This window comes from Natrix helvetica (genome assembly GCF_964273705.1).
Source record: "Natrix helvetica genome assembly, chromosome: 1".
NCBI classification, from domain to species: Eukaryota; Metazoa; Chordata; class Lepidosauria; order Squamata; family Natricidae; genus Natrix; species Natrix helvetica.
Window position 1 is genome coordinate 1,651,729 of NC_138548.1, and position 12,311 is coordinate 1,664,039.

Genomic DNA, 12,311 nt, shown 5'->3' on the forward strand with positions numbered 1-12,311 from the left:
GCTTCCGGCCCAGACACAGCACGGAGACGGCCTTGGTCGCGTTGGTCGATGATCTCTGGAGGGCCAGAGATAGGGGTTGTTCCTCTATCCTGGTCCTATTAGATCTGTCGGCGGCTTTTGATACCATCGACCATGGTATCCTATTGCGCCGGCTGGGGGGGATGGGAGTTGGAGGCACCGTTCTGCGGTGGTTCGGCTCCTACCTCTCCGACCGGACGCAATGTGTGTTGGCAGGGGGGCAGAGGTCGACCCTAAGGCCACTCACTTATGGGGTGCCTCAGGGGTCGGTCCTCTCGCCCCTCCTGTTCAATGCATATGTGAAGCCGCTGGGGGAGATCATCCGTGGTTTTGGGGTGGAGTATCATCTGTACGCTGATGATACGCAGCTGTACATTTCCACCCCAGACCACCCCAACGAGGCTGTCGAGGTGATGACCCGGTGTTTGGAAGCCGTCGGGGTCTGGATGGGGGACAACAGACTCAAGCTCAACCCCTCCAAGACTGAGTGGCTGTGGCTACCGGCACCCCGGTTCAGTCAGTTGATTCCATCACTGACCATAGGGGGCGAGCAATTGCCCCCTGTGGAACGGGCGCGCAATTTGGGCGTCCTCCTAAATGCCCCGCTGTCTATGGATGACCATGTGGCAGCCGTGGCAAGGGGGGCGTTCCACCAGGTTCGCCTGGTGCGCCAATTGTGCCCCCTACTGGACCGGGATGCACTACGCACGGTCACTCACGCACTGGTCACGTCTCGGCTGGACTACTGCAATGCCCTCTACATGGGGCTTCCCTTGGGACGCGCTCGAAGACTGCAGCTAGTCCAGAACGCAGCCGCGCGGGCTATTATGGGGAGTACTAGGTACTCCCACGTAACACCGCTCCTGCGCGAGCTGCACTGGCTGCCTGTGGTCTTTCGGGTGCGTTTCAAGGTGTTAATTACCATCTTTAAAGCGCTCCATGGCTCAGGACCTAGGTACTTGCGGGATCGCATCCTACCACACACTTCCCTGCGACCGATTCGCTCTCACAGGGAAGGACTCCTCCGGGTGCCGTCCACTAGGCAGTGCCAACGGGCGACACCTAGGAGTAGAGCCTTCTCTGTGATGGGCCCAACCCTCTGGAATGACCTCCCCCCCGATATCAGAACCACCACCGACTTTCTCTCCTTTCGACGAAAACTGAAGACTCACCTGTTCCGTTTAGCCGGCTTGGCCCATTCATAGTCTTATTCTACCTCCTGGCAGATATTTTAATTGGGTATTTTTAGGGGTTATTTAAATATTGTTTTTAGCTGCTTTGCTTTATGTACAGTTTCTTATAGCCTCCTCTTTTAGGTACTGAGTATGTAATTATGTTTGTACTTTCTATTTATTTATGTGTTTTATCCGACTGTACACCGCCCCGAGTCCCTTTGGGGAGAGGGGGCGGTATAAAAGTCCAAATAAAGTAAAGTAAAGTAAAGTAAGCTGACATTCCTACAACTCAACCAGGATCTACCTCCTTAGCAATAGCCCTTAGACTTATATACCGCTTCACAGTGCTTTACAGCCGTCTCTAAGCGGTTGACAGAGTCAGCCTCTTGCCCCCAACAATCCAGGTCCTCATTTTAGTGACCTCAGAAGGACGGAAGGCTGAGTCAACCTTGAGCCTGGTGAGATTTGAACTGCCAAATGTCAGGCATCCGGCAGTCAGCAGAAGTCGCCTGCAGGACTGCACTCTGACCACTGCACCATCCTGGCTCATATAAGTTTATGGAATAAAATAATGATACGGATGGCACCACATGCTGGATCTGCCTATGCACACCCCCGGAGACCCAGTTGGAAGGGACCTTGGAGGTCTTCTAGTCCAACCCCCTGTTGAAGCAGGAGACCCTATCCCATTTCAGACAAGTAGCTAAATGTTCTACCCCGGGGGGTCCCCAACTTGTGGGCCACAGACCACCATAGGGTCATGGCGTATTCATGAACGGGCCACGTGAGGGCCTAGTCCTGCGAGCACCTTGTGCGCTCAGAGCCCCATTTGTGCAAGCAATAAGTGCTGATGCATTCACATAAACACACCCACGTGCCTCCCCCCCCCCCCCGAAATCATCTCCTCTTTCCCCCCTCCAGGCCACCAACCGGGAAAGTTTGGGGAACTTTAAACAGAGAGTCTTGGCACATCAAGTGTGTCCTGTGTGTTGGAGGTAGACTTCTCCTCCCGGTGGAGTCTCCGCAGCTTTGAGATCCCTGCAGATTCATTGAGATCCCTACAGAGGGGAATGTGGATTAGGAAAAGATTAGAATGTGCAGAAATGAACAGATTCACGCTGGCTATCTAAGAGAAAGAACAAACCGATTGTTATAGAATTTGGGAATCCTTTTATCGGCAGTTCGAGAACAGATATAAGAATGAATAATAAAAGAAGTTATCCAAAGTATAGAAAATGTATTAATAGTTAATATACTGTAACTAATGGAGTTAAATAAATCACAATGGGATTGTTATAATATTGGATACTTAAGGTATTGGAAATTAAGCCAGGATGAGAGTAATGAATAAGATTGTATTTTAATGTTGGCACAAAATATTTGTACCCAGACGACACGTTGGTTAATGGAAAATGGATCATTTATATAAACATAATTTTTTTTAAAAAAATAAGAAAGGGAGAGCCAGGGGTCCAGGAGCCAGGGACCCTCCCTCCCCTCCTACCCCAGATCTTCCTGGTTTCCTGACCCCATGTATCTCCCCCTCCCCAACATTTGCAGACACCCGCCAGAGTTTCTGCTTCACCCGCTTCGACAACGGCAAGTGCTCGGTGCCCAAAGCTTTCAACACCACCAAGGCTCGATGCTGTTGCAGCAAGATGCCAGGCGAAGGCTGGGGAGACCCCTGCGAGCTGTGCCCCCAGGAAGGCAACGGTAGGAGACAGAGAGCAGGGAGGGGGGAGGCCCAGGAGACCTTCATCATCATCATCCCCCCCTCCCCAGTCTCTTTGATGGTTTCTCGCTGATGATTGGGACTCTGATGGAGACCCCTGCCTCTACCCCCGCCTCCATCAGTAGGGAAGAGGTTGTCCCCTTGCACCCAAGGGAGTTGTTGTGGCCCATCAGTGGTCAGCAGAGCTGGTGGCAGACTCGGGCAGTGAGGAGGTTGGGGAGGAACATGGGCCAGTCCTGGAGTCTGGGGAAGGGTCTGGTGAGGACTCTGCGTTGGAGGCAGAGATAGGATCAGGGCCAGCCAACAGTTATCAGCTGCCTTTGGAGTCGGAGATCAGTGGGGCAGAAGAACAGCTGGAGCCTGTTCCCGATGTGCACATGCGCAGAGCTGCCAGGAGAAGGGAACAATTAAGGGACAGAGGTCAACTCGGAAGTAAAGGCACAAGGGACGCTGAACGGCCCCTCCCATAGGAAATAAACAGCAGCAAAAGGGGAGTGGAGCTTGCAGGAGACAATTGATTCCTTAGCGTGAAGATTTGCTTATCTGAGAGACTCCTTGCCAAGTATTTCCTTGTACAGCATTGCATATGGAAGCTAGCAACTGTCCAAGGACTGATAAAGTCTGTGGTTGCAATTTATCCTTGAAGGACTGCCGGGATTTTGCTAGATGTGAATGCTAGGAATTCACATTAGCCAAATAAAAAGGGGTTTTTTTTTCGGGACAAGGGGTCTGTTTTGTGCCTAGGTCAGAACAGGAGTTAGGGGTCTTCCCCCCAAATGGGAGCAATACAACCATTTCTTCAGCTTTGGACATGGGTCTGGAGGAGGAGAGTGTGATGACTCGGGGCACAGAGGCAACACAGGCAGCTGGCTGTTCAAAGCGCCACTTTATTTCCCCAAATTTCCCCAAATGCTCCCACGTTTCTGGCAAGTCCAGGAGCAAAGTAATCACACACACACACACACACCTCAAGCAGCTTCTGGGTGCAAACAGTCCAGCCCAACCCTGTGAGGACCACGGCTGCAAAGCAAAAAATCCAGCAGGGCAAGTCGAGGAGTCCAAGAAGCAAAGGAGCAAGGCAAGGAATCCAGAAATCCAGAAAGAATGCGAGGAATCCAGGAAAGTTCAAATGTCAGCACTCCATGAAATTCAGTGTTCAACGCCCCTCCCCACAGCGTCTCCTTAAGTCTCAATCCCCATGTGTGCCTTGTGAAGAGGGGCGGGGCGCTCTCCTCCCGAGTAGTCTGGTCATTCTGCGCTGTTCTCGCCTTCTCTCCACTCTCCATGCTCTTGGATCAGGAGTGAGTGGTCCTTATTCCTCGCCTGAGCTCTGTCTCTCATGTTCACTGTTTAGCCTCTCTTGGTCATCCTGCCTCCCAGTCAGGCCTACAAGCCCTCCCAATCCTGAAAAGCCCTGGCCTGACTGGGTCTGCCCCTCCCCATTTTCCTCCAAAGCCAACAAAGCTGCCCCTGCAATCTCCCTCGGCTCCATTTCCGGCTCGTCTTCCCTGCAGATTCAGGCTCCAATGGGGGAGATTTTGGTTGGAGATTTTTTAAAAAGCTGAAATAGTTGTATTGTTCTCTTTATTTTTTCATTCTTTTTATATCGGTTTCCATCGCTTCTAAGCACCCAGAGTCCTCGCAACGAGATGGGCATTAAAAGTAGACCTCCACTTACAACCGCAGTTGAGAATCCGAAATTTCTATTACTAAGTGAGACCATTGTGAAGTGGATCTCACCCCATTCTTGCTACATTTGATAAGGAAATCACGGCAACGGTTAAGTGCTTCGTCCCTTCAAGACGATTCCGGTCCACAAAGGACCTCTAGATGCCAACTTGCCTGCAGGGTTTTTGCGTACCTGGGCAGAGCTCGATATTTTCCCAGCCGTTCTCGCCATGACGCTTCCGGGTTCCCCTACACACACGGTTGTTAAAGGAATCCAACTTCCCCATTGCTTATAAGAAGGTTGCAAACCCCAGGGCACGGTGACCGTCATAAATAGGAGTCCGTTGCCAAAGGTCTGAATTTTGATTGGGGATACTACAACGGTCATAAGTGTGTAAATGGTCGTAAGTCAGGTTTTTTTTCAGTGCTGCTGTAACTTTGAACAGTCACTAAATGACTGTACCTACATTGTTTTTTGTTGTTGTTGTTCTGTTTATATTTAATTGTTTTTTAAGCCACCCAGAGTCCTGAGTTGCTTTGAAAAATAAATTCCGCAAATCCTTGACTTACAACCGTTCGTTTACCAACAGTTTGAACTTACGGTAGCACTGAAAAAGTGACTTACAACCAGTCTTTGCGCTTAACAATTGTTGTACCAAGGTCAGGTGATCAAAATCTTATCACTTGGCAACTGGCATGTACTTATAATGGTTGCAGCCTCCTAGGGTCATGTGATCATCATTTGTGACACACAAACACACAGCAAAGTCAGTGGGGGCAGCTGCATTATCTTTATAACCAGGTGATTCACTTAACAACCATAGCAAAAAAAAAACAACCATAAAATTGGCCACAAGTCACTTAACCTTTGCCTCCCTTAGCAACCCATTCTGATCCAATTGTGGTCATAACTTGGGGGCCCGCTGTAAAATAAATGCTTGTGACAATAGCTTTTGCCTCTCCCATCCGCAGTTGCCTTCCAAGAATTGTGTCCGTACGGCCACGGAGCCATTCCGGGGCTCGGAGATTCCCGGGAAGGTAAGCACTGAAGCCAAGAGTGAATTTTATCTTGACCTCTGTACCCCGTTGCGAATTTTCATCAGGATTAAGCAGCCTGGCCTTCATCCAGATGTTAAGGTAGACTGCTCAGAAGAAAATTTTGTCAAACGTCAGAAAACGTGCGAGTCACAAAGGTGAGCCCAGCTCCCCCTGTTATCCTGAGGAAGCATGCCTAAAACATTTTTCTCGATAAAATAGACAGTCCCAAAAGTCCTGGAGGCCACTGTCTGAGAGGACAGAAATTGCTTTGCAAAGTCTCGTGATCGATTAGAAAAATAAGCTGAAATGACAGCTGCCGTCAGCATCGGTTCTGCAAGAACGGCTCTCTTCCGTTCACGGCGCAAAGTCCTCTGTGGAGGATGCGCTGAGGAGTGTTATTGTTCAGCCAATTTGTCCCAGGGCCTGACACCGAAACACAGCCCACATGTCAGGATTCCAAGTAATACACCCGTAACGAACAGTACCCCGAGGCACGTTGATTCCTCCAGGAATAGCTTTGTTGGAAATATCATATTGGCACAGATCTGGTAAAAACCGACTCTAAAGACTCCTGTGGTTTTCACCTAATTAAAAGTAAAAATAAATTATCTTTCTCAAAACAAGTCACATAGTCCAATCACAGTACAGTCTGGCAACCAGGTAGCATCACTCCACCTTCCTCCGGCCAGGTGTGAGAATGTCCTTGTGTCCCAAGAGAAAGTATTTTGTTTTGGCTACAAAATCCCCTCTATCTCAAGTTGCCCCCAGTGGTGAAATTCATTTTTTTTACTACCAGTTCTGTGGGCGTGGCTTGGGGGCGTGGCAGGGGAAGGACCCTGCAAAATCCCCATTCCCAGCCCACTCCTGGGGCCAGCCAGAGGTGGTATTTGCCAGTTCTCCAAACTACTCAAAATGTAGCAACACTGAAGCGGTAAAAACGGCTTTGGTCAGGCCAGCTTCAGGGTTGACACTACAATTAAGTTCAATGCATAAAAAGGGGGGGGGGGGGGACAATAACAAAGGAAGAAAAACATTGACTTCCAATTCCTTCCTGCGCAGTAGAACAACAGTCTCCAACTTTTCCAGCTTTGTGGATCAGTGGGGGGGGGGGGAGGGGGGTGTTTCCATGTGAGCAATCTGCCATTTGCACAAGTGGAGCTGCGTGTATGTGCTCACTCGGCCACCCTTTGTGTGTGCAAGTGCAACTGCGTGTGTACACACACTCACTTGCCACTTCCGCAGACCAGTTCTGAACAGGCTACAGCCTGGTAGTGGGTCGCGGCCCAAGGGTTAGGGACCCCTGCGGTAGAATAAGGTAATAACAAACAACCTCATTTTTTAAAACTTTTATGTAATAATATATATTAGAGACGTCTATATCAACAAACCTATTTTTTAAAAAATCTTTTCACGACCCCATGATCCCTTGTGGGGTGGAGTCTGGGTATCTGAATGGAGCTGAGGGTTTTAGTGGCCAGACGCCCTTCCCTGTCCCCAATGCGGAGTTTTGTTCAGCAGATATATTCTCATTGTGCCCAGAGAGAGAAATATCTGTCTTTACCTAGGATCGAACTCACATCACAGGCTTCTGATTGTGAAGCAAGAGCGCCACCTCTAGGCCACCGCACCTATAACAGCAAACCTATCTAAAACCCCAAATCAAAGTTCACTTTTCCCCCCCACCTCAAGCACTTTATTGTAGTACACGGAAAGGAGTAGGAAATCAGTGCTTTTTTCCCCTTTCCCCTACACTTTCTCCTCTTCCCATCTTCCTCCCCTATTTCCCCATCACATTTATTTTCATTTTTCTTAGTATTTTTTCTATTTTGATAAACTAATAAAAATACTCAAAGTCCCCTGCCACATTTGGGGGGAGGGCTTGTGAGAAACAGCCCACACGTGTTAGCACAAAGGGGCACCGTCCGTGGTGTTGCTCATTCCGCGTGATCTCCTTGGCAGACGTGAACGAGTGCGCGGAGAATCTGGGTATCTGCATTAACGGCGCCTGCATCAACACAGACGGGTCCTTCCGCTGCGAATGCCCCTTCGGCTACAACCTGGACTACACCGGGGTCAACTGCGTGGGTGAGTGGGGGCCGCCGCGCCTGTCATCTCGGGAGAGAGGGCTGTTCAATCCCTACTTGAAGCTTTCCCTTCAAGGAGACAAATCCGCTCCCTTCCTTTCCCGTATTCTCGGCAGACACGGACGAATGCTCCATCGGCAACCCGTGCGGGAACGGCACCTGCACCAATGTGATCGGGGGCTTCGAATGCGCCTGCGACGAAGGATTTGAACCGGGGCCAATGATGACCTGCGAAGGTAATGTCCACTTTCTTTTCCTTTTGATCGTTTTGATTTCTGCAGCTGTCCTTCTCACCCAGAAAACAAGGTGTCAGCTGCCACCTTATGCTTCCTCCTGTGGGGAGGATGGATGGGAGAGGGGATTCTTGGGGGAAAGCAAAAGTAACTTCTGAATCTCCCTGAGACACTGCCTCAAGGTCACCCGGTTGGGAGAAGAAAGCATGTCCATACTAATCTACGCTTGAAGTGACCAGTCTGAAAACATCTTGCTTGAGCCTAATTGGTCATAGGGGTGGAGAATCAGCGATGGGAGGCAGTTAAGGGAGGGAAAAGTTGAGCTTATGGATTTTGGCATTCAGTGTGCGATTCTCAGTTCCGGTTATGCATTACTGCTATACACTATGCCTTTCTCAACAAATGGATCCAAGGATCCTTTCTATTTAGAGGATTAAGTGGGGGCAGGTCTGACATAACGACGAAGCAAACAAAAAAATCCACCATGGAATCACAGTGCTGGAAGGGTCGCTGGAGGACCTCTAGTCCAACCCCCTTGCTCAAGGCAGGAGACCTTATTCCATCCCAGACAATTAGCTCCATCCAGTCTTGAAGGCCTCCAGCGATGGGATCAGGTCTTCACCTCCTTCCTAAAATCCAGCAGGTCAAAACTGTTAAAAGGCTGAGGACCATCCACCTGTGCCTCCTCCTTCTGACCCCATAGACAGCACCACATGGCTCCTGAAGAGGCCCACGGCATTGGTTGTCCACAGATAGACTTCCTCTACTCTGGGAGGATCTATTAAGGTTATATATATTTGAACAATAACTAAACAATTGTGTGTGAGTGTGTGTGTATGGGGGAGGGGGAGATATATATATATATACTGGTAGATGATGAATGGAAGATAGATGATAGCTAGATGACAGATAGATAGATAGATAGATAGATAGATAGATAGATAGATAGATAGATAGATGATAGATAGATAGATAGATAGATAGATAGATGATAGATAGATAGATAGATAGATAGATAGATATTGATAAATAGATATAGATGATTGATAGACAGATAAATAGATGATAGATAGATAGATAGACAGACAGACAGATACAGATGATTGATAGACAGACAAACAGACAGACAGATAGATGATAGATAGATAGATAGAAAGAGAAAGATAGAAAGAGAAAGATAGAAAGAGAAAGATAGAAAGATAGAAAGATAGAAAGATAGAAAGATAGAAAGATAGATAGATAGATAGATAGATAGATAGATAGATAGATAGATAGATAGATAGATAGATAGATAGATAGATAGAAGATAGACAGAATCAATACAATAGCAGAGTTGGAAGGGATCTTGGAGGTCTTCTAGTCCAACCCCCTGCCTAGGCAGGAAACCCTACACCGTTTCAGACAAATGGCTATCCAACATCTTCTTAAAGACTTCCAGTGTTGGGACATTCACAACTTCTGGAGGAAACTTCTGTTCCACTGATTAATTGTTCTCACTGTCAGGAAGTTTCTCCTCAGTTCACAGACAGACAGACAGACAGGTAGGTAGGTAGATCTATTCCATTCTATTCTATTCATCAGTGGGACAGAAGTTGCCTCCAGAGGTTGTGAGGGCTCTATCACTGGAGGTTTTTAAGTAGATGTTGGATGACCAATTGTCTGAAGTGGCATAGGGTTTCCTGCCTGAGCAGGGGGTTGGACTAGAAGACCTCCAAGGTCCCTTCCAACTGTGTCGTTCTCCTCTATTCAACTACCTCTTTTTGTTTCTTTGTTGGAGGCATTTTTGTGCCTCCTGTTTCCCCAGAGATTCTTGGCAGCAAAGGCAAAGTTTTATCGAAATTGGAAAACGAAGCTGGGCATAAAACATTAGGATGAGTTGAGACAGCCAGCAGTCAGTGGAATTGGATTTATTCCTCTTCCCTGGAGATTTTCCATCAGAGGATGGCTCATCCTCTATCAGGAGAATCCTGCGGGGTCCAGGGGGTTAGACTTGATGACTTCTCGAGGTCCCTTCCAATTCTATGATGCTGCTGTGAGACCTGCTGTGAGAAACCCAGTCTCCAGCAAGCGACTCCCAATCTGGGTGGGTCACTGGGACCAGAGGTTGAGGCTTCCGAGCTTTCGGGCTCATGCTGGAGCCCATCCGCAGGGAGCCTCTCTCTAGCAATGTGATGGCCAATCTATGGCACACATACCACAGGCGCCATGCGGAGCCCTCGCCCCAGCTCAGCTTCAACTCACATGTGTGAACACCTCCTGCCGGCCAGCTGCTTTTCGGGTCTCTGTCGCGCATGGGGGGGCGCATGTGGAAGATGCATGCTTATGCATGGAGGACAGGGTGTATGCGCAGTGATTCCGCACGCATGTACAGGGGTGGGGCACATACGAGGGGGCGGAGGTGCACGGGGAGGTTGCACATGTGTGTGTGTGTGTTGCACATGAGGGAGGACATGCGCATGCGCAGGGGCGGAGCAGGGGGGATCACATGCGCATTGCATTATGGGTGCTTTCAGCACTCAGTGACGAAAAGATTAGCCGTCACTGCTCTAATACAATGTGTGCTTGGGGCTACTCTAGGTGTAGTATTTATGTGGAGCCTGCTTGTGGGTGGCTTTTTTAGGTGTTGATTGGGGTGTGGGTGGCCAGCTATGAAGTCGTTGGCTGCTGTTTCCTTGCGCTGCCAAGCCCTCTGCCTCCTAAGTACTTGATGAGCTGTGAGTAAATCAGCACTCCCGTGGACTGACGAGAGACCCGTTTCCCAGGCTTTAATCATTTCCCCGGCTGTTTTTGTCCCTGCTCGGCTGACAATCTTAGTAGCTGCAAAATTGAATGTCTGTCTTTGTTCACTGTGTCACTCCTCGACTGCTCAGCGCTGAAAGCTGTTAACAGTCACCCCCTCCCCATCTGTCCGATCTCCCTGCTCCAGATATCAACGAGTGCGCCTTGAACCCGCTGCTCTGTGCCTTCCGATGCCTCAACACGCTCGGTTCCTACGACTGCACCTGCCCAGCTGGGTACACCTTGCGGGACGACCGCCGAATGTGCAAAGGTGAGGGGCCCTTCGCTGAGGGAAGCTGACCCTCGATGGTACAGATCAAGGAAATGGGTTCAGCTTTCGAAAAGGGAGCAGATGAAGGCTCTCCCCTTGGGGAAGAGGGTCTGGGATGCCCCCTAATAAGACTAGGGTTGCGTTACGAAATGTGTGCTAAGCCAAGCGACGGGGCTTCTGTCTATTCCTTCCACCGACACTTGCCTGGGCCCTTTCCGTGTCTCTTCGTCTGCTGGTGTTGCACACTAATAAAAGGATCTGCACACAAGCAAGACAAGGAGTCTGGGCTGGAATTTTAGATTCCCAGCCCCTCCAGGAGATTTAGAGGCTTCCCAGCCCTGAGCTCCAGCTATCCTTCAAGGACAATGTAAGATTGTAGTCCTCATGGCTCCAAAGAGTGCAGAGAAGAGCAGCCAAGATGATCAGGGGACTGGAGGCTAAAACATATGAAGAACAGTTGCAGGAACTGGGCATGGCTAGTTTAATGAAAAGGATTATGGGGGAGACGATAGCAGCCTTCCAATATTTGAGGGAGGGGCTGCCACAGAGAGGAGGAGAAAGGGGTCAAGCTATTTTCCAAAGCACCCGAAGGCCAGAGAAGGAATAATGGATGGAAACTGACCAAGGAGAGATTCAACCTGGAAATAAGGAGGAATTTCCTGACCGTGAGAACCATCAACCCATGGAACGGAAGTTGCCTTCGGAAGTTGTGGGGGCTTCATCCCTGGAGGCTTCCAAGAAGAGGCTGGACTGCCATCTGTCAGGGATGGTGCAGGGTCTCCTGCTTGGACAGGGGGTTGGACTAGATGGCCTACAAGGTCCCCCTTCCAATTCTGTTAATCTGTTAGATAGAGTTAGATGATTACGTAGGCAGACAGACAGACAGACAGAAGTTGTGGGAGCTTCATCCCTGGAGGCTTTCAAGAGGAGACTGGACTGCCACCTTTCGGAAATGGCGTGGGGTCTCCTGCTTGGGCTGGGGAGGGGGGGGTTGGACTAGGTGACCTACGAGGTCCCTTCCGACTCTGTTAATCTATAAAACAAGGAGGGGGGGGGATGCACAGAAGGCCTGTCCGGCTTCACAATCATTTTCTCCTTCATTCCTGCAGATTTGGATGAGTGTGCCCACGGCTTGCACGACTGCGAGTCTCACGGGATGATGTGCAAGAATCTGATTGGCACGTTTGTGTGCATCTGCCCGCCTGGAATGCAACGGCGGCCGGACGGCGAAGGCTGCACAGGTGAGACACGTTTTAAACCCTCAAGTTCCTAGTCCACAGGTCCCAGGGACTGGCCCATAGATTTCCACTGCTC

At 49.5% G+C, this 12,311-nt stretch overlaps 1 protein-coding gene across 1 annotated transcript in view; it reads left to right on the forward strand.

Annotated features, from left to right (window-relative positions):
* Window positions 1-12,311, forward strand: part of FBN3 (fibrillin 3) — a gene marked incomplete at both ends in the record, with an annotated part of 154,835 nt that overhangs the window by 121,622 nt on the left and 20,902 nt on the right. The window contains 6 exons of the mRNA XM_081938392.1: window positions 2,754-2,906; window positions 5,566-5,631; window positions 7,591-7,716; window positions 7,832-7,951; window positions 10,875-10,997; window positions 12,107-12,238. Coding sequence (XP_081794518.1) covers window positions 2,754-2,906; window positions 5,566-5,631; window positions 7,591-7,716; window positions 7,832-7,951; window positions 10,875-10,997; window positions 12,107-12,238 — 720 coding nt within the window. The remainder of the gene's footprint in view (window positions 1-2,753; window positions 2,907-5,565; window positions 5,632-7,590; window positions 7,717-7,831; window positions 7,952-10,874; window positions 10,998-12,106; window positions 12,239-12,311) is intronic.